Here is a 27572-nt window from a genome sequence, read left to right on the forward strand (position 1 = left end):
TTATTTACGTTCTCTGCACGTAAATAAGCTAAGCGAAGTTATCACGTAAATAAGGAGCGTAGGTTTCAACGAAATTATTATAGCAGAGGAATATTTTCGTCCGGACGGGTAAAAGTTTATTAAAGTAGTGACTAAACACTAAAGACATTTTAAACAGTGGCTTAAAAGTAAATACATCTTTTATTAATGGCTAACTGTGCACTTCCCCCAAAATTTTACTCTACTATTCTATTTCGTACACTTATATGTGATATCCAATACACTAAAGTCTTGTAACTCAATGAATTTGTGGCTGAAACAGTGCGATAATGAGTCTAATTCGTTTGGCTTGACTTTCAGTTTTGCTGAATTAACTCCACGTATGTATATAAGCACCTATATGTCATGTACATTAGTATTAAATTCTAACAATATCGGGCATATGTTCGTGCATAGCACGGGCACAAACCATCTAGTCTTATTAAATTCCAGTATGAAATCTTGTTCCCATACCCAACAAATACATGTTTCATTCATTTTTAAATACCGATGCTCCAAAGAAAATGAGCCATTTCAACCTTCTGGCTTGCTGAAATTAAGTGTTCATCCGCTATCAAGGAACTGAAGAAGAAGAAGATTTTTAACTCTTAATTTAACATTATCTAGTTCCGAACTGTGTATTTTCCTATGTGCCAACTAGATCGTGATGTGAACTGGAGTACGACAGGGCCATTTAGGGTGGCAAGAGCAGTTGCTTTCTGGCAGTTATTGACAATGGACTAAGTAGAATCCAGAATTGCTTCAACTTTCCGAGTCTCGTATATGTTTTTGGACAAGTAATGGTTATAGCTGCTTGATCATGTTTCACCACAATTGTTGTACCTATTTTTTTCCCCACTTGTTACTCGTATAGCCGGCAGGCTAGAATTACTTGCGTTGTTTTCCTTGCAGGCGCAGTTACAGCTTCTCTGATTCAATTTACTACTTACAAAGTTTATGAGTTAAATGTCTGCTATAATCCTAAACTTTGACATGTAATGTTCGTCCCGAGTTCCTATTGTACTTTCAATGCATTAATGGTGACCATATAGTTGCTGGATACCCCGTTCGCATGCCACCACAAAATGCATCAAGTATAAAATAGGTAATTGATACTATTACCGACTTGCATAATTATAGCTAATATAAGGATCCTAAAACCAGAATTAGCAAAACATCATTTACTAAAGGCAACAGAATGGTATGACAACTAATGATGAATAATTTAGAATCAAAATTTGGAACTTATAAGTATATGCAAATTACAGAAGAATAAATAAGAATGAAAAGGAAAAGTAGAATGACAAAATGAATTAGGAGCTATAAGTTATTACACCCTTCGCACTTTTGTAGGATTTCATAGTACAACATTGGAGTTCTCTCGTGGAGATCAGCCTCGTTTTTAGGCCCTCCTCCTCATCCTGCCGAGGCCTCTATCCTAATTTGATGCAATAAGCAAATGACACTCAACATTAACTACAAGTTGACACCAATAATCAACAAGGAAGAAGGCTTGGCGTAATGCTTTGTGGTTCCAACGAACCCACTACTGCCTCTTGTCTTTGCCTCTTCCGCTTCTTTCTTTCAGCACCGGTACGCTTCTTCTTTCCTTTCTCACAGTGGCTATCATTGCCACCATCTCCATTCACTTGGTGCTTCAGGAGACTGTTTTCTGATACAAGCTGATGAGCCAATCTTGCCAAACGAGGTCCTGATACAGAATTGTGGGGTATGTACCTGTATAGGTTATGACAGAGCAGAGATCCTCAGTTTTTAAACAGCTATTTGTAGCGGTGTCGAAAATAGACTACTCTGACTGACTGCATATCTCACATGGTGAGAAATCCAAGCAACTGTCTCCAAGCTGAATATTTGAGAAAATATATACAACAGGACATCTTACCTTCTAGAATATCTGTGTTCAGCAACAGCTGTCTTCTCGTGCCATAATAAAGGTTGAGGCTGGACTACATCCTCGGAGATAACCTACAAGAGAGCACAGAACTTGTAAGTTAAAACAAGAAAAATAAAAAAAGATAGAGTATCATATGACATGTAGCATATGATATTACGACTAAGTGATTAGTTGATGTCTAGCTCGTCATTTCATCGACTGAGCCGTGCAGTAACACTAAGATTGATAACTAGAAGTGCCATCTTAAGCGAATACTTTTAAGATGTAAAGAGATGTCTGCACATTTGAGGTAAACAGCAGACTTGGACATCTGCAAACGTTAAGACCAAAAAAAAAAAAAAAAAAAAGAATTAAGTTCAGTTTTCCACTTTGCGGAACTGCTTATTTTAGTCTCATTTTAACTTTGTCTGCCTGAGGTCACCAGAATTTGATGTGAAATGAACTCAATATACACAGTTAAATATCTCATCCAATTCACAAAATAGGGGTATCAAACTAAAGTGGTGGTGATTTAGTCCATGGACTTCAGGCAGTTCTGATATTTTCTTCCAATTTTCTATCCTCTCCTCAGCCCTAATTTAATTTTCTCAAGCATAATAAAACATGTAGCTGATATTCTTAGTTGTTAAATCTTGAATTCCAAACCTTCACACAATTTCACCAGCAAACTGGAAAAATCTATATCATAGACGTGAAATACAAAATAGTAACCTTTTCAAAGCTATCTTTCTATTCATCACGATAACAATTGAGAGAAGCTAAAAAATATAGATGTTCCTTATACAAAATGTATTCCAATAATAGTGCCACAAAATAACGGTCATGCATATAAGAAAGCACAATTGACGATCGCCAAAAACCCCAAAGAAAACGCCTTCACATACCTTTCTAGGCATTATTACTCCTTTTGGTGGTCTAGGAATGTGAGGATGGAAAGAAGGGACTTTATAAAACACAGATCTGCAGAAGATCAAAATGTAATCATTCAAGAGAAGACCGTAGCCCTACTTTTTGCATATTTGAAGCAAACAAATTCAGAAAAACACGTACATGACTTTATTATCTGTTATCACATCCATGTCCTGAACGGGTGGATAGATCTCAACAGAACATACAGGCTTATCAGAAATGTATATGAATCCATTCATTCCATGACTGCCAAAAGAAATCAGTCAGCATCTAGTGGCAGAGCTTTTTTGATAAGTAGACATTGGAATACTTTCTTTATTTACAAGGAAAAAGAATCAGCAATCAGCACATGTAATGCAACTATTATAGAACACCCAGGAAGACACCAAAAGTAGAAAATCAAAAGACATCCCCTTTTCTGACGAACTTATATTAGCTCTTATACATGTAAAGATGAAAGACCAGTTATATTGTGTCCCGCTAGGATTCTGCAAGAAGAGCACCCTCTCAGACCATGTGCCACTATAACTGTATAACAAGATTGGTTTTAATAGGGGCAACATTTTCAGGCAATGGCAGAAATGAACCAGCTTAGCTAGAAAGGAGACACTTCATTCCAATTAAGGTACTACCAGTAGTTGAAATCTTCTCATGCAAATAAGTGGAATCTAACCACCCAAAGAACAATTAGCCGAACACAGCTTCACTTGATACTACATAAGAAGAAGCAAAAGCTTTTCCCATGTTCCTTAATCCAAGTTTACGGGGAAGAAAGAATGAATCTGCTACGTGATGTACGCCTATGTTACTCGGACTCTTCAAAAATGTTGTTGGGTGCGTGTCGGATCCTCCAAATTTAGTGCATTTTTGGAGGATCCGACACGGGTGCGGCAACCCTTTTGGAGAGTCCAAGCAACATAGATGTACGCAGTTAAATATAGTGAGTCAACCACAAAGCGTGCACATGATTCTACCAATCGATGCCCCAAGCAACAAATTTTAATCTGTGCCAACGGAGTGAAAATGGTGAAGGCACTCCTCAGTCTCCAAACTATTCAAATGTCACAAACAGATAAAACAAGAGTAAGTCCACTTCCTGAATGGCACCCGCCATGATCACATCACCTGAACTCGGGATGGATTTTCCTTTTCACTTTAGCCTTTGGCAACTTTGGATTGTCCTTGTTCCTTGCACAAAAAGCAAGGATCTTCGCTGCTAGAGGATGTGACATGTAAACAAACAACATATCAAGGCCAAGACTGTTTCTGTGCTTTTCGTCAACCTAAATCGCAATAAACAGTACGAGAATTAAGTGTATATCAGACAAACATAGATGTAAAGTTCAGGGGCTAGAAGTTGTGATGGGAAACAATGTTGCCAAGGCTCAAACAATTCCAAGAATTACTGCTGCTTCATGGATACGTGTTTTGCATACACATGGCTGTATAATGGCATCTGCAACATTATTCTTCGGTTATAATATTAGTTACATTACCGTTAAAGTATCTTCAACATTTGCAATCTCAGATAGAAGACGGCTCTCTTCAATAAATGGCAGCTTACAAACAGCCTACAAACCATAAGAAACATTGATATCATCCTTAATGTTTTCCCAGTTAATTAACTCAAAAAGAAAAAGAACGGCTTGTATTACGAACGATAATTGGACAGGGAAAAAGAGGGATCCACAGCAGGTTCAGATACTAGAAGTAGAAAGTGATATGAGCAATAGATTGTAAGAATAAAGTAGATTATCTAAAATTACCTGCCAAGCATGCCTCTTCCCATTCATATCAAGCTCAAAATCTGCCGAAATATGTTTTTAATACATCTCAAGGAAGGGATATTCGTTAAGCAATGGAATCATTTTTTTTTTTTCAAAATCCACCTTACCACTAGGATAGAAGTTCAAAATAGGGGACAATGGATCTGTCATCAACTTCCTGTAAGAAAAGGGAAGTGCTTGTGCACTGTCATGTACACCAGCTCTGTTATACAAAGAAATGAAGAACAAAACCATCTACACAAATCAAAAAGAGCATAGGTTTTTAATACCTTGCAGCTGGAAGGACACCCATTAGCTGATCAAAAGGCTTGAAGGGCTTGCCAATTGTGAAGTGGATTTTCAATCGGTCAAGATCATGAAAATCAGATGCGAATGGAGCATAGTGATAAGGATAAAACCTGCAGTTTCATATCAAAACAGAACAACTGTGCCATTAATTTCCCAATTTGGCAAAAATAGCTAATTAATGGAAAATATGCAACACCAAATACCTAAACAAATCAACAGCCAAAATGGATCAGATAACACGCATAGAAGGGGAAGGGGGAGGGAAGAATGACTATACTAACAATAACCAATGAACAATATGGTCAAGACCCGATCAAAATAAACTTCCTGGAAAAAAAAGCTGAAATAAAAAAGGCAGAAAGTAGAGCAAAACCATCCTTATCCAGAAAAGGGTAGAGCAAAACCATATACTTCTGAAATCTTTCATGCTAGAGACAAATCTGCATAGTATATTTTATAGTCTAACACAAGATATTCAAGAATGAATAGAGACTTTCCTTTTAAGTATTTCTATAAAAAAAAAATTGTTTCTATGGTTAGAAAAGTAAGAAACATCCCCCCTACAGCAAATTAAAAATCATAAGTAATTCTACCAGATCAAAACATGCTACCAAAAATCACTCAGAACTCCTGTGTGGCCAACTCAGGTTGTTTAGAAGTATATCGGCTCCACTTCAATTAAAAGAAACAACCAGCTGGTGCAAGAGGATTAGCTATTTGCAAGATTAGTTTGTTAATAATATATCACTTTCGGTGATGAAATAGGCTCTGGAAAATTTGTGCAAACTTCTTGGCTAATTCTTATTGTCATAAAGTGAATAATTGTTTTACTTCTTGTGAGAAGGCACGGGAGAAAATATGTTATTGATATTGGATGATAAATACAATACAAGAGGTCCCTATTTATAGCTATACACTACAAGGAGATATTACTCCTCTTCCAATATGGGACAAGACTACACTATACATATCTATAAACTAACACTCCCCCTCAAGCCGGTGCATACACATCATATGTACCGAGCTTGTTACACATGTAACTAATACGAGAACCAGTAAGAGACTTAGTGAAAATATCTGCTAGTTGATCATTCAACTTTACAAACTTTGTAACAATATCTCCTAAAAGTATTTTTTCTCTGACAAAGTGACAGTCGATCTCAATGTGTTTAGTCCTCTCATGGAACACCGGATTTGACGCAATATGAAGAGCAGCTTGGTTATCACACACTAGTTCCATCTTGCTGATTTCTCCGAACTTTAACTCCTTGAGCAACTGCTTGACCCAAACTAACTCACACGTCGCCATAGCCATGGCCCGATATTCGGCTTCGGCGCTAGATCGAGCAACTACATTCTGTTTCTTGCTCTTCCACGAGACCAAATTACCTCCTACTAGAACACAATATCCAGCCGTAGAACGTCTATCAAAAGGTGATCCTGCCCAATCAGCATCTGTGTACCCAACAATCTGCTCGTGGCCTCGATCCTCGAATAGTAATCCTTTGCTGGAGCTGACTTTATATACCGAAAAATGCGAACAACTGCATCCCAGTGACTATCACATGGAGAATCCATAAACTGACTTACAACACTCACCGGAAAAGAAATGTCAGGTCTAGTCACTGTGAGGTAATTCAATTTGCCAACCAACCTCCTATATCTCGTAGGGTCTCTAAGAGGCTCCCCATGTCCAGGCAGAAGCTTAGCATTCGGATCCATAGGAGAGTCAATAGGTCTGCAACCCATCATTCCAGTCTCCTCAAGAATGTCTAAGGCATACTTCCGCTGTGAAATAACAATACCTGAGCTAGACCTGAGCGACCTCAATACCTAGAAAATACTTCAATCTGCCCAGATCCTTAGTCTGGAAGTGCTGAAAGAGATGTTCCTTCAGATTAGTAATACCATCCTGATCATTACCAGTAATAACAATATCATCAACATAAACCACTAGATAAATACACAGATTAGGAGCAGAATGCCGATAAAACACAGAGTGATCAGCCTCACTACGAGTCATGCCGAACTCCTGAATAATTGTGCTGAACTTACCAAACCAAGCTCGAGGGGACTGTTTCAAACCATATAGTGACTTGCGCAATCTGCACACACAACCATTAAACTCCCCTGAGCAACAAAACCAGGTGGTTGCTCCATATAAACTTCCTCCTCAAGATCACCGTGGAGAAAAGCATTCTTAATGTCTAACTGATAAAGAGGCCAATGACGTACAACAGCCATGGACAAAAAGAGACGAATAGATGCTACTTTAGCCACGGTAGAGAAAGTATCACTATAATCAAGCCCAAAAATCTGAGTATATCCTTTTGCAACAAGACGAGCCTTAAGCCGATCAATCTGGCCATCCAGGCCAACTTTGACTGCATAAACCCAACGACAACCAACAGTAGACTTACCTGCAGGAAGAGGAACAAGCTCCCAAGTGTCACTCGCATGTAAAGCAGACATCTCGTCAATCATAGCATGTCGCCATCCTGGATGAGATAGTGCCTCACCTGTAGACTTAGGGATAGAAACAGTGGACAAAGAAGATATAAAAGCATAATGTGGTGACGACAGACGATGATAACTTAAACCGACATAGTGGGGATTAGGATTAAGTGTGGATCGTATACCTTTGCGGAGTGCAATTGGTTGACTAAGAGGAGACAAGTCCGCAGTAGGTGCAGAATCTGATGCGGGGCGTGAATCACCTGGGCCTGATGCTAGATGTGGACGACGATGATAAGTCAAGAATGGTGGAGCTGCAGAAGGTTGAACTGGATTATGTGGAGGAACTGGAGCTATAGGTGGTGGAGCTACAACCGGAATTGTAGGTGGTGGAACTGGAGCTATAGGTGGTAGAGCTACAACTGGAGCTATAGGTGGTGGAGCTACAACCGGAGTTGTAGGTGGTGGAGCTGGAGTGACTGAATCTCCAAAAGATGAAACTGGTAGTACCTCAGAAATATCTAAGTGATGACCTGAACCTGTGAAGTATGATTGGGTTTCAAAGAAGGTAACATCAGCGGACATAAGGTACCGCTAGAGGTCAGGAGAGTAGCATCGATACCCCTTTTGTGTTCTCGAGAAACCCAGAAATACGCACTTAAGAGCACGAGGAGCTAACTTATCTGTTCCTGGAGTAAGGTTATGGACAAAACAAGTGCTTCCAAAGATACGGGGTGGAAGAGAGAACAAAGGTAAGTGGGGAAACAAGACAGAGAATGGAACTTGGTTCTGGATAGCTGAAGATGGCATACGATTAATAAGATAGCAAGATGTAAGAACGGCATCCCCCAAAAACGCAACGGAGCATGAGATTGTATGAGTAGGGTACGAGCAGTTTCAATAAGATGTCTATTTTTTCTTTCAGCTACCCCATTTTGTTGAGATGTGTACGGACAAGATGTTTGATGAATAATCCCATGAGATTTCATAAACTGCTGAAATGGGGAAGACAAATACTCTCGGGCATTATCACTACGAAATGTGCGAATAGAAACCCCAAATTGATTTTGAATTTCAGCGTGGAAGGTCTGGAAAATAGAAAACAGCTCAGATCGATTTTTTATCAAAAATATCCAAGTGCACCTGGAATAATCATCAATGAAACTAACAAAGTAGCGGAATCCTAAGGTGGAACTGACCCGACTAGGACCCCAAATATCTGAATGGACTAAAGTAAAAGGTGACTCTGCTCGATTATCAAGACGTCGAGGGAAATGGGAGCGGGTATACTTACCAAGCTGACATGACTCACACTCTAGAGCTGACAAGTGAGATAAACCAGATACCATTTTCTAAAGTTTTGACAAACTGGGATGTCTCAACCGTTTATGTAATAAATCTGGTGAATCAGTAACAGGACAAGTTGTAGAAGGAAGACAAGATGTGAGTCCATGTGATTTAGCAAGGATAAGGTAATAAAGTCCGTTTGATTCACGCCCGGTACCAATGATCCGCCCCGTACTGCGTTCCTGTATAAAAACATGGTCATCAAGAAATAAAACAGCGCATTTAAGTGATTTGGCTAAGCGACTAACAGCTATGAGATTAAAAGGACTATTAGGAACATAAAGGACTGAATCTAAAGGTAAGGAAGGAAGTGGGCTTGCTTGACCTATTGCAGTTGCCATGGTTTGAGACCCATTGGCCATTGTGACTTTTGGAAGAGATTGAGAATACGAAATAGTAGTGAAAAGAGATTTGTTACCAGAAATATGATCTGATGCACCTGAATCAATGACCCAAAACTCAGAGGATGAAGATTGGGAGAAACAAGTCACGCTATTACCTGTTTGAACAACAGAAGCTATCTCAGACGATGTCTGCTTACATGCTTTATACTGAAGGAACTCAATATACTCTGCTAAAGAAACCATCCGACTGTTCAAAGCATCGGTCCCCATGTCGCTACAATTTGTAGTAGTAGCTGAAGAAATAACTTGAAAAACACTGTTTACAGCAGGAAAACAGAACACTGTTCTGCGCCGGAACACTGTTCACGCCGGAAACACTGTAGCTCGCCGGAAAATTTCAAAGTTGTCGGAATTTGTTGTAACCAGGATGGATAGACTCGGAATTCCTTTGTGAGCAAGCTGTCCTGAAGAAATATTTTCAAAAAATGGCCAGAGAAGTCACTGTTCACGCCGGAAAAATATAAAAGTGGCGGGAATTTGATTTGAATTAGATGGGTAGGCTCGGAATTTTGAGGAGAACACACTGTCCTGAAGAAGCTTCGCGAAAAAATGGCCGGAAAGTGGCCGGAACCCTCGCCGAAAAAGTTATTTCCGGCGCGTGGAAGAGCGTGGCGGCTTTTCTGCCGGATAAAATTTCAAGGGGTTGGTAGTCGGAGGGTGATCTACCTGATGGTGGTGTTGGTTTTAGCACAACACCGACAGAAAGTGACTTTCACTTAGGCAAGCCTTAGGTCACCGGAAAAATTACACGACGACTAAGTTCTTTCTTCCCGGTTAACGCTGGAATGACGCACAGCGATCTTTTCTCACTAATGCTCTGATACCATGTGAGAAGGCACGGGAGAAAATATGTTATTGATATTGGATGATAAATACAATACAAGAGGTCCCTATTTATAGCTATACACTACAAGGAGATATTACTCCTCTTCCAATGTGGGACAAGACTACACTATACATATCTATAAACTAACACTTCTTATTGGTTTCACCAATGAAGAGATTCACTAAGATAACCAATGTCAAGAACACAAAGAATACTTCTTTAGATACAACCCACCATACACAAAGAAGGCTACACCAACCAGCACATTGCTGATACATTTACTCCAAATGTTTTAAATTTTTCAATAAAGACTCCAAATGTTTTAAATTCTGTACCGAATTCACCAAATTCAGGTAATAGTTGACCTTATTCTCTAGATACTTGCACAGAAATGATTGATGATACTATCCAGAGGAACAATAATTAGCATACTGCTTGATGCCTAGATAGCTCCAAATATAGATATATCACATTTTGCAGATTCATGCATTCTTTTGTCAAAGATTGGCCAGCAGTCAAAATAAGATGCACTAGAGTTATACCATATTGACCCACTGGCAATCCGATTAAGGGTCACTTAGCTGAGTTTTCTACACAAAATTAAACACCAATTATCAATTGCTCAGGAAAGTTCACTAAAAACATAGCTTGACATGTTAATGACATAAAACCAAATAATGCTCATGCTAAGAAGCAGCAAGTCAGGAAAGAAAAGAGCAGGACAGACCATTGCCAGGAGCACACTCCTTGGTAGTAATAATGCATGACCCAACATATTCCTTCAACATATTTCAAGACCTATATAACAGGAAGAACACAATCATAAAGAAAGAATAGATTAGAGAAATGGAGCAATCAGTTTGTGATTGAGATTTTGAAATACGAGATTAAATGAGGAAGGAGTTTCTTCAAGAAGAAAAGAGGTATGTCATCTAAACGAAGGTAGTGGTTCAAGCAATGCTGCAACACCTTCAGGAAAACATTCAGTCTATAGGACACATATGACATTCTTATTTTTCAACTGGTAAAGTCTTATATATATTGATATAAAAAATATGGTACTAAGTTGGTACCAGTGGGTTATGATGATTGTCCTGTAGGCGTATATGATATTAAATCTGCTTACCGCATCCCTTTGAATTTTGACGCAATCTTCTTCGGTTTGAACCTCAAATTTTTCCACATAGTATCTTTCTTTCCAGCCTTCTTCTCCTAATTTAACCTGACAAATACGACCCAGCCACACAGGATATTCTAGAAGCTTTTTTTTCAATGAACCTAAATGGAAATAAAAGGATGACTAAGAGACCTTATCAACCACAGAAAGGGTCTTGTCTTGTACATGGTTACTTTTGTCCTGATTCTGCTGAACAGCCAACTGTGTAAACGACAATCACCAAACATGGATTACGAAATTGATCAGATTCTCTATCCATCAAGAACTTCAAATAAGGTTAAGTGTTCAACACATCACACTCACATTTAAAGTTGGGCGTTGCATGTGTATCCCCCAATGCTTCTGTGCCTGAATAAATAAAAATTTTGATTATAATAAAATATTTACTGTTTAAAAAAATCCAGAGTTAATGACGATGCTTAAATTTCTGACAGAGAAGATAGACCACAGATATTGCATAAAGAGTTCAACTCAAACAAAAAGTAAACACGTCACTGAGAGGTGACCACACAAATTGTAGCAAAAATGCAAAACAAAGGTTAAGACTTGCCAACCCCAAAAGATAGGAGCCAAGAGAACCCCACATCTACTAAAACTGGGATGGCATGATATAATGACATCACAGACAAACCTGGATACGCTTCCTAAAGACAGCATTCTCATAAGAACCAATGGCTTGTATAAAGTGCCCCACCCTCTCCAAATTAACCTGCAGTAATGAATGGGCAAAACCCATAATCAAATACAACTACTAAGTACTTCAAACATATCATGCGGATTAGACAACTTTAGAGCCAGAAAAGTTCTATCAGGCATTAAAACTAGTTAATGATTGGATACAAGATTTACAAACCTTCACACACACCTATAAATTTAACATCAATAAAGACCAGACCTTGCATATTTCAGACAAACTAGGGTCACGTCTGCTTCATACAATAAATCATCACAATAGCCTTCACAATTGTTATACCAACGAGCAAATGGTAAGACAGAAAGTACATATGGAAACGTGGCATAGGTCGGAAATGAAAATGGAGCAACACAGAGAAGCAGACAATTCTGTACCTGGCAAGAATTAGTAAGATAGCCACCCAAATTGACAAATTCCTTCTTGTAGACATCAATCAGTAAGTCAATGGCTCCCTAGAGGTTCACAATTAAAAGAACATTCAGAATAGAAGCAGATGGGACAAAGGAGATACATTCAATATGAACACCAACACATAACTCTTTGCCAGCAAAATTCTAGCTCCAAAAACCAAAGGGCAATTAGTACTGTAGGCTAAATGAGAAAAGCACTAATTAGCATCCAAAGAATACAAACCTCTGATATCTCCAAAGATGGCACATGGGGAAGAAAATCATTTCCAACAAATAAACACATGAAAACAAAATCATCTATCAGTCGCTCCAGGTCTAGTTTGACAGTTGGATCTGGAATTTGAAGTTCGTATCCCAAATAATCTCTGAGTACCCATACTTTAAGAAGCTGAAAAGATCCAGCAGCAGAAATTTAGAAAGATACAGTATAGTATAATATAGTATAGTATAATATAATATAATATAATATAATGTCCAGTATAGGTAAGACTGGACATCCTGTAAGTAGCAATCTTATGAAGTATTTGCTGGAAATGCATTTATTTGGTATGATACAACAAGGAAACAGATAATACCAGGTACTTAAATAATTTGATTAGGTTAACAGAAAGGAAAATATGGTAGTTCACATGATTTACATACAACTATATCTTTATCCACATGGAAAGAAAGAGGGAGAAATTGACCGCTTTATCATACATGTGGACTGTGACCGCAGGACAGTTTCTATGTATCACTATATTAAGTTATAGAAGCACATAATATGGACACACATGGTTTTAAAGTTAGCTGTCTATTTTTCGTCTTTTACATTTTCAATTTAAATCAAATTGACATCGCTTTTTAACCATAACCTTTTCAAAATAATTAGTTCTTCATATATATATGCTGCACCACTATAAATGTGATAGACAGTAAGACGTGCATTTCATACTTAATATGGTTGCACTTGAACATCGAAAATTCGAACTTGTAACTTAAACACTGTCAGGTTTTTCCTATGTATCCTTCCTCTGCCAAGCTCGTGCCAACCAAATTTTTGTTCTCTCTCATAACCTAGTTGTATCCTTGTCCAGGACGCATACTTGCTTGCTAATCCCCTTACTTGAGTTATTGAACTGATAGCTATTAACAGATAATACCGCCAGATAACAGGGAAACAATTGGAACCTAAAGGTAATAATAAGGATTATGCAATCCGTTCTCAATTCTCCTTACAGACAAAGTATGACACTGGACACATATAAATTTTATTTCATCTACTCCATATGAGAAAAGTAGCAGGAAAACCAGAATACGAGGGATTGAAAGAACCATGTTGGAGATGTCAGCCTTCTTTTGCCAATTTTCCACCCACGATAACAGCGTCCTCCAATAAACTCTCTCTACTTAACAGTTTACAGGGTGTTCGTCAACCCAAACCCTCTTTCCTATATTTTTCTATCTCGTTTTCTCTGTCTTGGTTTTACTTATTAGATCTAAAGGTGAGTGAGAATCATAGATGATTAACTTTGACATCAATTGTAACAAAATTCAGTAACAGTTCATCTAAATTAAGACAAATGGAGAAATTGTCAATTTGTTCTATCAGATTAATTTCAGATGGCAAACCAATTTAAACCAAAGAAACTATTTTTATTCCCTCGAAATTGGTACATCATATACAGAGCGAGTACCTTCCAATTGTTTCTTGTTAATTCAGTAAGCCAGCTTTTGACGGCTTTCTCCAAATATTTTCCTAACTGATAATGATTAGGACAGAGAGATAGAGAACAATTTAATGGCGGATAAGATGCCAGTATGAGATCATAACTTCAGAAATCCAGGATTTCATCTCCTCTCATTGCCATTTCTATTCTTTCTTTCATCTGTATTTGTTGGTTTTTCTTAATTTATAACCACAAGAAACTAGAACCAGTTTGGATTTTGAACATATAATCAGGAAGAGAAAAACGTTCTAGAAAAATTTATGAAAGGAAACAGAAAGAAAATGTTTTTCCAGAAACAAATGGAGCCTCAGCATTCAAACATAAGTTACTTTGATTTTCTGAGAAAAATTCCCTTCTTGGAACCACCATAGATTCAGTTATTTGGATTCACAAACATAGATTAATTTCCCACAGTTCTCGAAATAGAAAGAATTTTTCGTAGCAGCATAATAGAAGTATAGAACTATATTGAGCAGTTCTTAAAATTTCAGCTTTCAGAACAAGACAACCACATCAAATCCCTACAACTTACTGCAGGGGCGGAGCTTAATAACACAATGGTACACCATCGTCATACTAAATCAAATTTCTAACCTGAAACTTCTGTTCTGATATTAAGTTCGCTAAGTCCTTGCCGCATCCTTCCCCCTTTTTTGGGTGCCTACCTGCTTGTTGTCTATACATATCTTGCCTATTCCGTTGACCTCTATCCTTTGATTTATCTTTGCGGACATCCTGCAATCAAGGACAAAATTCATTACATAGCCAGCATAACTTGTTTCCCCCTTGTGATGACATAGCCAGAAGAACGTGAAAAGAAAAAGACCTAAAACAACACAAATCCAAAAACACACTGACCTCTCTTAGAATTGAAAAGTGAACTTCATGTGACGCCAATGCCAGCATTATCAAGTCTGCGTCCTGTGGAAACACCAGAAAATATGTAAAAAGAACCCACTTGAAAGATGTCATGAAAGAACACTTCAGCATAAAGCAAAAAGGGCAAGGTAGGCTGCTGTAGAGTACGGCAGAAAAGAGAAGGAAAGAAAAGTAGGGTGCCACAAATTACCAAACCATACAAGCAATGCCGTGTATTAGGATCAAATCCTGGAAGATTCCTTTGCAAGCGAATATAAGACATTATCTTATGCTCCCCTTCACCAGGCACACTAGCATCAGAGAGAATAACCTGAAAAGATCACGGTGTAGAAGAAGCATAATGTATGAGGGAAAAAGCATATCCTATAGAGCATGAGAGCAAGTGTCCAGCAGAAGTACGCTTACCTTGATTCCCTGCCAACCAGAGTCTACATTCACTTTCAAACGTACATAGTATTGAAGTGCAGATGACAGCAGTTCCATGAATTTCGTTCCAGGTGTAATAACATTTGAATCCAACTTTTTAGTACTTAAACCTTCCCGTTCTGTTTCATCATTCCCTCTTATTCTCCCTGTATCAGAGGCCTAAAAACAATAAAATTCAATCTGCTTTGTTAGAAAAGGAAAAAAGGAAAGAAAGGGGGAAATCCCTACACTGTCAAAACTTCCAAATTCCACTTCTGGAATACACTTCTATGTTGTTCGCTTGCAACATATATGTCTATTCCTGCTTTTTGTATGTTGAACTCGTAAATTCCCAAATTAGATATTCAAAACATTTAGGTTGTTAGTTTACATATATGTACATAATGTAGTCTTGTCCCACATTAGAATAGGAGTAATATGTCCTTGTAAAGTATAGCTATAAATAAGGATTTCTTGTATTGTATTGAGTATCTAATATCAATAATATATTTTCTCCCGTGCTTTCTCACATAGTATCAGAGCAATCGTGAGAGATTTATCGTTGTGCATAAATTACAGCGATTCCGGGAAGAAAGACTCTTCGCCGTACAATTTTCCGGCGACTTAGAAGGTTATCCGTAAGCAAATCACTTTCTGTTGGTGCTGTGCAAAAACCAACAACACCACAAGACTCCTCAGGCTTCGGCGACCAAACCCCAGTCAACCCCACCGGAAAACACATGTCCACGCGCCCTCACGCGCCGGAAAAGGAAGAAATTTTCGGGCGAGATCTGACCCACGCGCCGGCGCGTGAGCCCTGTTCCGGCCAGATTTTGAAAAAGTTCTGGTTGAACAGTCGGATCGCCTAGTAATTCCGATCCTACCCTTATTGTTTTCGTTTCATTCCAACCACTTTGAGTTTTTTCCGGCAGCTACAGTATTCCCTTATTCTGTTTCAATGTTTCCTTACTCTGTTTCAGTGGATTACAGTTGATTCTTTCTCTTATTTGGTAATAATTTGCAACGATGTCTTTGGGATTTGATGTTTTTGGGTCTAGAAACATGAGTTCTGAAAACTCTAGTGTTATGATTACCTCGGAACCTTTAATGGGAAGTTCAAACTACTTAGCTTGGGCTTCATCTGTCGAGTTGTGGTGTAAAGGCCAAGGTGTTCAAGATCATTTAATCAAACAGTCTAGCAAAGGAGATGAAAAGGCGATAGCACTTTGGGCAAAGATCGATGCTCAGTTATGTAGCATCTTGTGGCAATCTATTGATTCCAAGCCGATGCCCTTGTTTCGTCCATTCCAGACATGTTATTTGGTTTGGGCAAAGGCTCGTACCTTATACATTAATGACATATCTCGCTTCTATGATGTGATATCGCGGATGACAAACTTAAAGAAGCAGGAATTAGATATGTCTACTTACTTGGGTCAAGTACATGCAATCATGGAGGAATTTGAGAAGTTGATGTCAGTTTCTGCTAGTGTTGAAAAACAACAACAAGAGCAGCAACAGAAAATGTTTCTAGTTCTTAACCTCGCTGGACTTTCTAATGATCTTGATTCAGTACGCAACCAAATTTTGGCTAGTCTGACTGTTCCCCACAATTGATGAATTATTCTCTCGATTACTCCGCCTTGCTGCAGCACCAAGTCACCCAGTGATCTCATCACAGATACTTGATTTCTCTGTTCTCGCATCCCAGACAGTGGATGTTCGGGCATCTCAAACTATGGAGAATAGACGAAGAGGAGGTTGTTTTGAAAGATCTAGACCCAAGTGTTCTTATTGTCACAAACTTGGACACACTCGTGAAATGTGTTATTCCTTACATGGTCGTCCACCCAAAAATGCTTACATTGCTCGGACCGAGACTACAGGTAACCAGGGATTTTCTTTATCTAAAGAAGAATATAATGAGCTCCTTCAGTATCGAGCAAGTAAGCAGACATCTCCACAAGTAGCCTCGGTTGCTCAGACTGATACTTCTGTTGCTGGTAATTCTTTTGCTTGTGTTTCCTAGTCTAGTACTCTTGGACCATGGGTCATGGACTCAGGCGCTTCTGATCACATCTCTGGTAATATATCACTTTTGTCGAATATTGTATATTCACATTCTCTTATCACTGTTACTTTAGCCAATGGATGTCAAACTAAGGCAAAAGGAGTTGGACAAGCTAATCAATTGTCTTCTATCACCCTAGATTCCGTTCTTTATGTCTCTGGCTGTCATTTTAGTCTTGCATCTGTTAGTCGTTTGATTCGTGCCCTCCATTTTGGTATATATTTTATTGACGATTCTTTTATTATGCAGGACCGCAGTACGGGACAGACAATTGGTACAGGACGTGAATCAGAAGGCCTTTACTACCTTAACTCACTCAGTCCTTCCACAACATGTCTAGTTATTGATCCTCCAGACCTAATCCACAGACGTTTAGGGCATCCGAGTTTATCCAAACTTTAGAAGATGGTGCCTAATTTATCTAGTTTGTCTACATTAGATTGTGAGTCGTGTCAGCTTGGGAAATATACCCGAGCCTTCTTTCCGCGTAGTGTTGAGAGTTATGCAGAGTCTGTTTTCTCCTTAGTTCATTCTGATATATAGGGTCCTAGTAGAGTCAGTTCAACCTTGGGATTTCGTTATTTTGTCAGTTTTATTGATGATTATTCAAGATATACTTGGCTTTTCTTAATGAAAGATTGTTCTGAGTTATTTTCTTTATTCCATAGTTTCTGTGCTGAAATAAAAAACCAATTTGGTGTTCACATTTTTCGCAGTGATAATGCCTTAGAATATTTTTCTTCTCAGTTTCAGCAGTTTATGACTTCTCAAGGAACTATTCATCAGACATCTTGTTCGTATACCCCTCAGCAAAATGGGGTTGCAGAGAGAAAGAATTGGCGCCTTATTGAGACTGCTCGCACACTTCTAATTGAATCTCATGTTCTGTTGCGTTTTTGGGGTGATGCAGTTCTCACAGCTTGTTATTTGATTAATCGGATGCCTTCATCTCCCATCTCTTATACTCTCTTCCACCTCGTGTTTTTGGGAGCACGTGTTTTGTTCATAACTTAGCCCCTGGGAAAGATAAGTTAGCTCCTCGTGCTCTCAAGTATGTCTTACTTGGTTATTCTCGTGTTCAGAAGGGATATCGTTGTTATTCCCTGATCTTCGTATGTACCTTGTGTCGGCTGACGTCATATTTTTGGAGTCTAAACCTTTCTTTACCTCTGCTGACCACCATGATATATCTGAGGTCTTACCTATACCGACCTTTGAGGAGTTTACTATAGCTCCTCCTCCACCTTCGACCACAGAAGTTTCACCCATACCAACCGTTGAGGAGTCTGGTGTTGTTCCTCCTAAATCCTCAGCCACAGGAACACCACTCTTGACTTATCATCGTCGTCCGCGCCCTACATCAGGCCCAACTGGTTCTCGTCCTGCACCTGACCCTGCTCCTACTGTGGACTTGTCTCTTCCTAGTACACCGATTGCACTTCGAAAAGGTATACGGACCACACTTAATCCTAATCCCCACTATGTCGGTTTAAGTTATCATCGTCTGTCATCTCCTCATTATGTTTTTATATCTTCTTTGTCCTCGGTTTCCATCCCTAAGTCTACAGGTGAAGCGTTGTCTCATCCAGGATGGCGACAGACTATGAGTGACGAGATGTCTGCTTTACATACAAGTGATACTTGGGAGCTTGTTCCTCTTCCTTCAGGTAAATCTACTATTGGTTGTCGTTGGGTTTATGCAATCAAAGTTGGTCCCGATGGCCAGGTTGATCGACTTAAGGCATGTCTTATTGCCAAAGGATATACTCATATATTTGGGCTCGATTACAGTGATACCTTCTCTCCCATGGCTAAAGTCGCATCAGTCCGCCTTTTTCTATCCATGGCTGCGGTTCGTCATTGGCCTCTCTATCAGCTGGACATTAAGAATGCATTTCTTCACGGTGATCTTGAGGATGAGATTTATATGGAGCAACCACGTGGTTTTGTTACTCAGGGGGAGTCTCGTGACCTTGTATGTCGCTTGCGTCTGTCACTTTATGGTCTAAAGCAGTCTCCTCGAGCCTGGTTTGGTAAGTTCAGTACGGTTATCCAAGAGTTTGGCATGACTCGTAGTGAAGCTGATCACTCTGTGTTTTATCGGCACTTTGCTTCAAGTCTCTGTATTTATCTAGTAGTCTATGTTGATGATATTGTTATTACTGGTAATGATCAGGATGGTATTACCAATCTAAAGCAGCATCTCTTCCAGCACTTCCAAACTAAGGATCTAGGCAGATTGAAGTACTTTCTAGGTATTGAGGTTGCTCAGTCTAGCTCAGGTATTGTTATTTCTCAAAGAAAATATGTTTTAGACATTCTTGAGGAGACGGGGATGATAGGTTGCAGACCTGTTGACACTCCGATGGATCCGAATTCTAAACTTTTGCCAGGACAGGGGGAGCCGCTTAACGATCCTGCAAGCTATAGGCGACTGGTTGGTAAATTAAATTATCTCACAGTGACTAGACCCGACATTTCTTATCCTGTGAGTGTTGTAAGTCAGTTTATGAATTCTCCCTGTGATAGTCATTGAGATGCAGTAGTCCGTATTATTCGGTATATAAAATCGGCTCCAGGCAAAGGGTTACTGTTTGAGGATCGAGGTCATGAGCAGACCGTTGGATACTCAGATGCTGATTGGGCAGGATCACCTTCTGATAGACGTGCGTCTGGATATTGTGTTTTAGTAGGAGGAAATTTGGTGTCTTCGAAGAGCAAGAAACAGAATGTAGTTGCTCGGTCTAGTGCAGAAGCAAAATATCGAGCAATGGCTATGGCAACATGTGAGCTAGTCTGGACCAAACAATTGCTCAAGGAGTTGAAATTTGGTGAAATCAGTCTGATGGAACTTGTGTGCGATAATCAAGCTGCCCTTCATATTACATCAAATCCGGTGTTCCATGAGAGAACTAAACACATTGAGATTGATTGTCACTTCGTCAAAGAAAAGATACTTGCAGAAGAGATTGCTACAAAGTTTGTGAGGTCGAATGATCAGCTTGCAGATATTTTCACCAAGTCCCTCACTGGTCCTCGTATTGGTTATATATGTAACAAGCTCGATACATATGATTTGTATGCACCGGCTTGAGGGAGAGTGTTAGTTTACAGATATGTACATAATGTAGTCTTGTCCCACATTAGAATAGGAGTAATATGTCATTGTAGCTATAAATAAGGACCTCTTGTATTGTATTGGGTATCTAATATCAATAATATATTTTCTCTCATGCTTTCTCACATAGGCTTCCCTTTTACAAAAGTCCCCCAAGAAGAAAAGCCAGATTCCTGTCTAATATGATCAAGAATTGTATTTAGCTTTTCAGAAATATTCGGGTTGGTGCTCGAGCAAGAAATCACCGTTGCCGAAAGTAGACAAGGTCAAGTATGAAATCTAGACCTTCGAAGGAACTTTTTTGATTGGGAACTGGACGCTATGGGAGCTAACGAGGGGGCTGGAAAATGTGATACAGCTGACTGACACACCAGATGCTATAATCTGGAAAGGAGGAAAAATGGTATTCCATGGTAAAATCCTGTAACAGTACCATGATGAAGCTTGGAGGGGGAGAACAACATATGGCCTTGGAAATCAATCTAGAAAACAAAAGCTTCCCCTTGAGCTACATGTTTTGGTAAGATTATAATGAATGAAGCTTGTCTTACTCAAGATAAATCCCAAAAAGGTGGATTCAGACTAGGCAATAGATGCTATCAATGTCAAGCTGAAGCAGAATCCGCTAAATTTATTTTTGAATTGCTGCTTTGATTGGGACATTTGGGTCATGTTCCCGAATGTATCTGGAGGATTTGATAGTTCCTGTAACCGTTAAAATATGCACTAAAAGGCTGGAGAGGACAGTGAATGGGGAAGCAAACCAAATACATATGGAACGCTAACCTTTATGTATATTTTGGTGCTCATTGAATGAAAGGGATAGAAGATGTTGTGAAAACACTTGTATGCTTTTTCCTTTTGTGAAGTCTAGGGTTTTTAAACTGCTATGCTCTTGGTGTAATTAGAAGCAGAGACTCATGTATTTTCTTTTGCGGGACTTCCTGGATTCCCTTCATATTTTAGGGAACCCATGTCCTCTTTTGTGTACATATTCAGCTCTTTCTTGGTGCAAATCAATGAAACTTTACTTATCAATATAATCTGATCAAGAATAGTTTCCACATGGTTTACTAATAGATTTAAGGTGAAAAAACTCACTTCATTAGCAGCATCTTTAGCAGCTCTGAAACGTCTCGCACGCTGTTGATTCATTTTGGCACGTGGTGCAACACCATCTGCAGATATTATATCATCATTAGTCGAGGAATGAGGTAAATAAATCAAATTAGCTATTGCTCAATATGGTTCCTATGACAATCCTACATCTCGCAATGTTTTAATGAAGAATGGAAGTGGTACACCTGGGCAAAAGTTTGAGAAAATATTTAGCAAGCTAGACCAGAAGAACTCACTTCTGCATTGATTACAAAGAAAATGATCACATCTATGATCTAAATGATTTAAACAAGAAAACAATAAGTGTGACATCATACAGACCTTTGGAATAAATAAGTAAATATATCGACGACATCTCTACTTCAAACCTCAAATCCATGTAAACACAATCTCTTATATACAGCATTTAACTTCTAGACGTATTTCGCAAACAATGTTTTGATTTATGGCAAAGCAACCATTACTAATATCTTTCACTTTTTGCCATAACATATATAAGTTCCTCTTTTTTTGAAGGAAATGTAGCACATACACAAGGAAAAATAGTTTGGTTAACAGGTTAAGTACTAATTTATTTATCAGAAAGGTAATGTAAGAAAAAAATTCAAGAGTTTCATCTTAAGCTTCTCTTTGTTGGGGCTTGCCATCCAATGGCCAATGGAAAAAAGAGAGGCAAGGTAGCAAACACAATTTTACCTCCTAGCAAAAACTTCCGAAGTAAGACTTTAACACGAAGACAACTCAATTGTCCACGTTTGTTATGCAGACACCCGTGCTCTCTACTTTACTGGGATAAAGCTAAACTCCCATCTGTTTGATGTTTCTTGGTTTTCTATTGCTTTCTCAAGGTTCTACTTTTATTCAAATGTTTTTTTTTTTTTGAGAAGTTTTTACTCAACTGTTACGTTAAACTTACAACAGGCAATAAGGATAAACCTTTCAACATTGCACCAACTAAATTTCAAGGTAAAAGTCTTTTCACTGATGTCAAAACAGCACTGGCCGAGTGCTGGGCTAGTTACATACATCAAATAGCCAAAGCCAAAAACAGAAAATAGAAGAAGCAAAAGATTGGGTTAGGCCGACTAATATAGCCTCATCTATACATGAAGAGATTCAAAATCCTCTAGAATAGTTTCAACTTCCCCTATGTTTTACATGAAGCAGCAAACAAAGTAACCAGTTAAACTAGTCTCCTAGATGGGGTTGGAGAGTCCTTCAAAGCACCTTTGATTCCTTTCTTTCCAAATTGTCTACCAAATAATGTTTAAGCATTTCTCTTGAGCATTTTGTCATAACTTTCTAAGCTCCAGCATCGAAGCACTTCAAGTGGGATGTGGGTATCACCCACTACACTCTCATTATAGATAAAAACATCTGACGTTGTTGGAATGTCACTTTGTAATGGAAGAATAAATGTTCTGAACTTTCATTGAATTCCACATAAAAAACATCTACGTATTAAATAACTGAAAACCTCTCCTTTGCAAAGCATCCAGTGTTAGACATGCTCCTTCAATCACTAGCCATGTGAAGCAATTGACTTTGTAGGGTGCATTGGATCTCCAAATCTGTGACCATGCTCATTGGCTGCTTTGGAAAGCAGTTCAAAAGAAAGACCCTTTAGACACACTCATCACAGGCTTTGGACGAAAAGTTGGAGTCCAATCCTTTATTGAAGACGAATACGCCTGGGACCAAGTTACTATTATTTCTTTTTCTACTTTTGTGTTAAGCTGATCAATTTTTTTAATAAATGATTGGCTACAAAGGGATTCTTTTTTTTTTTTTCTGAAAGTGTCACAAGCTTACTCCTAATTTAATTTTTAATTTTCTTGTAAAGTTTTTGTAAAAAAAAAGAATTAAATTCAATTTTCTCTCTTATTTAATATAACAGTACTAGTGAATGATGAATAGCATGAACTAATAGAGAAAATTCCTTCACTATGCAGTTTCCAGCTTAAGGAATTTTCATTGTTAGACCAACTTTGATGGGTCTCCAGCAGCTTGAGAAATTCACATGTCCTTTCCTACTCCCAATCATTCAAGTATCTTCTAATAAAATCCAAGTTCCAAGTGTAGTGAAGATCGACATTGTGATATAGAAGCTTCCTTTTAAGTTGATAACTCAAACAAATCACGAAAAGTATCTTTGCAGGGAGAATATCCGAGCCAATTATCATGCCGGACAGAGCTTTTTCTTCCACTTCTAGTCACTATACTACCAAAAAAAAAAACTCTAGACTACCAATAAAATATCGGCTCCATTCTTTCAAAATCTACTTTTCCAGGTATATTAGTTACAAAAAAAGCTTCCCACCACCCTTTAATTAGCTTTTAAGCCCTCAAATTCTAGCAACTTTTTTTCAAACTTGAAGTAGGAGTTAGTTTTTTCCCAATTTCTACACCGGAGAATGATTGGAGGATGATCTCAAGCAAGTTTTGGTAGCACATATTGTTGATACAGCTGACCTCTTCATCCAATTTAATTGAAAAGAGTATTCCATCAATCCTCGAGGTAGCATTACCATGTTCTCCTTGAAACCAAATGAATTTTCCTTCATTCAGACGGGCATCTATCAGCTACAAATCCTCTAAACATGAGTTAGAATTCAACCATTGTTTCTGTAGTTCTGTTGCTGCATTTTCTTTCCGACGCAAATCTAGTAATTAAAATCCCCAACTACCACTCAAGGACCAGACAATCAGTTAGCAATAAGAGCATCATCATAATTTTCTATCTTTAATGAAAGACAGCTCATGAGAAGAGACAAGTTTCCAAATAATCTTCCTTAAACTTCGGCTAGCACTTTAGTTAAAATCTTCAATAAACTACTGATGAGGCCGATGAGTCTGAAATCACGTACCTCTTTTGCTCCCACTTTTTTGGTAATAAGAGTAATGCGGGTGGCATTCAGACTTCTAACGAAATGTTCTTGTACAGAGCAAAGATTAAGTGGAGAAGGGCATAGATCCATTATCCACCAAGTCTCGAACCTTTTAGCACTAGATTTCTAGATTATATGAGAAAAGATGATACGTCCTGGTTCAAGCTGTTGTTCACCATAGCTGGTTACTTCTCACGATTTGAATCAGGTCAAAATTCCAATCTCAAATTTTCTAGTCACCCTCGTGCTTGTCTCAACCAAATTGGAATTTTATACACCAAATCATCTGTTTCACCTCAATTTCTTTTGAGATATCATCTATATTCTATAAAGCCCTTTATCACCAAATCATCTGTTTCACCTCAATTTCTTTTGAGATATTATCTATATTCTATAAAACCCTTTATCCTAATCCTTGCCCTTTGGAGGTGGCTTTTCAGAAGTGTCTCCTATTTAGTTTCAAGCCGCCCCACAAATTTGTCCTTAATGCCTTCAAAATTCCCCATGACCATAGATGGCCTGGTAGACCTAACAATCGGATCCAAGACCATTTTGATCTAAAGTCAATTGGGATATACCCTGAAGTAGGAGTCACCCTCTCATTTCAGAGTCCTCCGTTTCCAAGTACCAAGCTTCACACATCCCGTTTCTGCTTTTGAAGAGAACTCGAAGAGAAAATGAAACTCGTCCAATTCAAAGACTTGGGGACCTTCCACTTATTCTAGACCCATTTTCTGATCTCCAAACAGGTTGCAATTTCATCTTGTTCCCGATAAAGCATCTATTTAGAAAAAAAAAATTAAAGGGTGCATCTGTTTAGAGAATCTTCTTCCATTTTTCATTGATCCTGATTCTTCTGTCTCCCTGTCTAGTATTGCTAGGATCTACCGTGTTCTCTAACCAACGGTTTAGCTTCGGAACCTCTATATATGGTTGAAATGGGTTAGAAACTGAGAGTGTACTCTCTTTGCCAGCAAAGCCCTGAATTTTTGTTGTAACGTCTTGCCATCCTGCACCTTGGAACACTTTTACTATGATGATAACTCTTCTCTTAATCCTCTATGCTGCACAAAAATACTGATATATCTCCTGAAATCGTTAAATTTCTGCAAAATAGCATATTCATACACCTCATTTTTCTCGTTCCATCTTCTAAAGACATCGTCGGAGATGCTTGAATCCAGGTTGAGCATCTGACATGTCCAAAATAGGAACTTTCTGCGAACAGTCATGCATTGGACAATGAATTTCCTTCCCTCGATCCATGCATACCTTCTGTCCTTGTCGACTGTGTGTTTAGGTATCTCAAAAGATTTGTTCTAGCTAAGAAGAAGGTTTTCCTTCCCATCGAAGCCTCTTGGGAGGACTTCTAGAGAGAGAAAAAGAGTGTTTTATAATTCAATTCGTGATGTTTTTAAGAAAAGAAGTATTTTCTTCCTTCACTCCTTTATCTGTATTTAGATAAAAACTAAAGACTTGATATTTATTTTCAAACAAGTCAATATCCGATGCTATACCAAAATTTAATTAAATCAATCACCATATACCAAACTAGATCATATGAAATAGGAAGGATGTAATAGTACATTATATGAATTCCTAACTGAATCTTTTGAAAATCCTAAGTAAGTTACTAGATAATATTGCACGGTGTATCCAAAAGAAAGAAAGCCAATATTGGACTAACCTAGTCAACTTCTTTAAATGATGATAATAGCAAAAACCACATACTGGAATTTACAACCTGGACAACTAGGTGAACATAGAATATATTGATTGTGAAAAGTGATGATAGTTGACTAACCAATCGCCATGTATAAAAGCTTGCGAGGCCTGACAATTGAAAAGATTCTATCAATGTAGTTGAAAACCGCTTTAAAGACTTGATCATGTGTCTCCGGGGCAGGCTGCAGATACTCCAAAACAATTGCGAGGTCAACAGAAGTTAAAATTTGCAGCATTTATATGTATTGTATATGTAAAAAAACTGTACCAGGCTTTCTGGATGAAAACAAGGGTGAATGATTCCGTTCATATCCAAATAAAGATTATCGAATTCAATGCCGTTGGGATTAGGGTCGCTAGTGTCAATTGGGACAGTGACCCCATTAATGACGGCTGGGGTTTCTTCGTTAACCTCAACAACAGACTGTGGATAACGCTCCAGTAACCATCGATAGAATGCAGGTATTCCCATTTTCTGAAAGTAGACTTGAGTAACAGGAGAACTCGGGGTTTACGCTAGGGTTTAAGGTTTTGTATGCCTATGGGCTTTTTCGCTGTTAAGATACAGAAAATTTTATATCAGTTTGAAACCATGCAACATTTTAGGGGTCGAGTTGAATTACTTTACTACATTGTAATTTCAGTCTCTTATACCTTCATTGTAGTATGGTTGATTCCTTTCACAAAGAAAGTAAAAAATTAAGAGAATTTAATATCAATAACTCGGGGGGGGGGGGGGGGGGGAAATCCTATTGGTCAAGTAGCCAAAGATTAATGTGAGGCTTAATTTTTTTTAAAAAAAATTATAATATTATTATAAATAGAATTGTATAATGTTTATATTTTAGAGAGATTTTATGGTTTATTACTTGGTGGCTAAGCCACTTTTTCCTATAAATAGAGGTATTCTATTCCATTGTAATTTATCCAAATCAATAAAAATTCTCTCTCTCTACTTTTCTCTGCAATAATATTCTTCTTCTTTTATTGTTTCATAACACGTTATCAGCACGAGACTCAAACCAATTGAGTAGAGGCTTTGGGATATGTGCATGGTGCTCAACTTGTACATAATATTGAGCATAATGATTGTCAATTGTTCCATTATTCCTTGAGAAATAAATTCTGAATTTAAGGTAAGTATTTTATCTTATTTTTCTTTTTAAAATTCTTGAAATTCTATAATTTGATTTTAAATACAAGCAAAGACAATAAATTTTATTTATAACTCTAATAGAGTTTGTAGAAATTATAACCACCCGAAGTGGTGAAATTTCTATGTCTTGCCATGATCAAATTCATGTATGATTATGAGCACAAGAAGTGGGAACCCGTCCCATTGAAATTGCTTCATTCTCGTTCCCTTAAGAGAATGTGGTAGCAATATATAATAAGTCTGAAAGAAGATAAAATTAATACCGTGAAGGTA

At 38.2% G+C, this 27572-nt stretch overlaps 2 protein-coding genes and 1 long non-coding RNA gene across 4 annotated transcripts; all 3 read right to left on the reverse strand.

The window, feature by feature from the left end:
• Positions 1-1217: 1217 nt before the first annotated feature.
• LOC104097466 (5'-3' exoribonuclease 4-like) lies at positions 1218-26759 on the reverse strand. Of its 2 annotated transcripts, XM_070187769.1 has the most exons (23): positions 26412-26759; positions 26223-26325; positions 21513-21589; positions 15223-15402; positions 15008-15127; positions 14797-14859; positions 14533-14673; positions 12453-12617; positions 12194-12271; positions 11757-11834; positions 11429-11473; positions 11258-11326; positions 11075-11170; positions 10676-10746; positions 4899-5027; positions 4737-4813; positions 4609-4649; positions 4339-4413; positions 3968-4125; positions 2984-3088; positions 2818-2893; positions 1922-2004; positions 1218-1755 (listed from the first exon to the last, which is right to left on the reverse strand). In XM_070187769.1, the coding sequence occupies exons 1-23, from the start codon at positions 26613-26615 to the stop codon at positions 1515-1517; spliced, it is 2475 nt and encodes an 824-aa protein (XP_070043870.1). In that variant the 5' UTR covers positions 26616-26759; the 3' UTR covers positions 1218-1514. The 2 variants fall into 2 exon arrangements, with proteins under 2 accessions (XP_070043870.1, XP_070043871.1); XM_070187770.1 differs by lacking the exon at positions 12453-12617.
• On the reverse strand, positions 3329-3961 carry LOC138900657 (uncharacterized). The gene is made up of 2 exons (XR_011411779.1): positions 3772-3961; positions 3329-3642 (listed from the first exon to the last, which is right to left on the reverse strand). It is a non-coding gene; the product is annotated as an uncharacterized lncRNA (long non-coding RNA).
• Positions 6744-10668, reverse strand: LOC138900656 (classical arabinogalactan protein 9-like). The gene is made up of 2 exons (XM_070187771.1): positions 7338-10668; positions 6744-7128 (listed from the first exon to the last, which is right to left on the reverse strand). Exons 1-2 carry the CDS (start codon positions 7954-7956, stop codon positions 7118-7120), a joined length of 630 nt encoding a protein of 209 aa, XP_070043872.1. The 5' UTR covers positions 7957-10668; the 3' UTR covers positions 6744-7117.
• Positions 26760-27572: the final 813 nt, after the last annotated feature.

Source organism: Nicotiana tomentosiformis, chromosome 10, assembly GCF_000390325.3.
Source record: "Nicotiana tomentosiformis chromosome 10, ASM39032v3, whole genome shotgun sequence".
Lineage (NCBI taxonomy): Eukaryota > Viridiplantae > Streptophyta > Magnoliopsida > Solanales > Solanaceae > Nicotiana > Nicotiana tomentosiformis.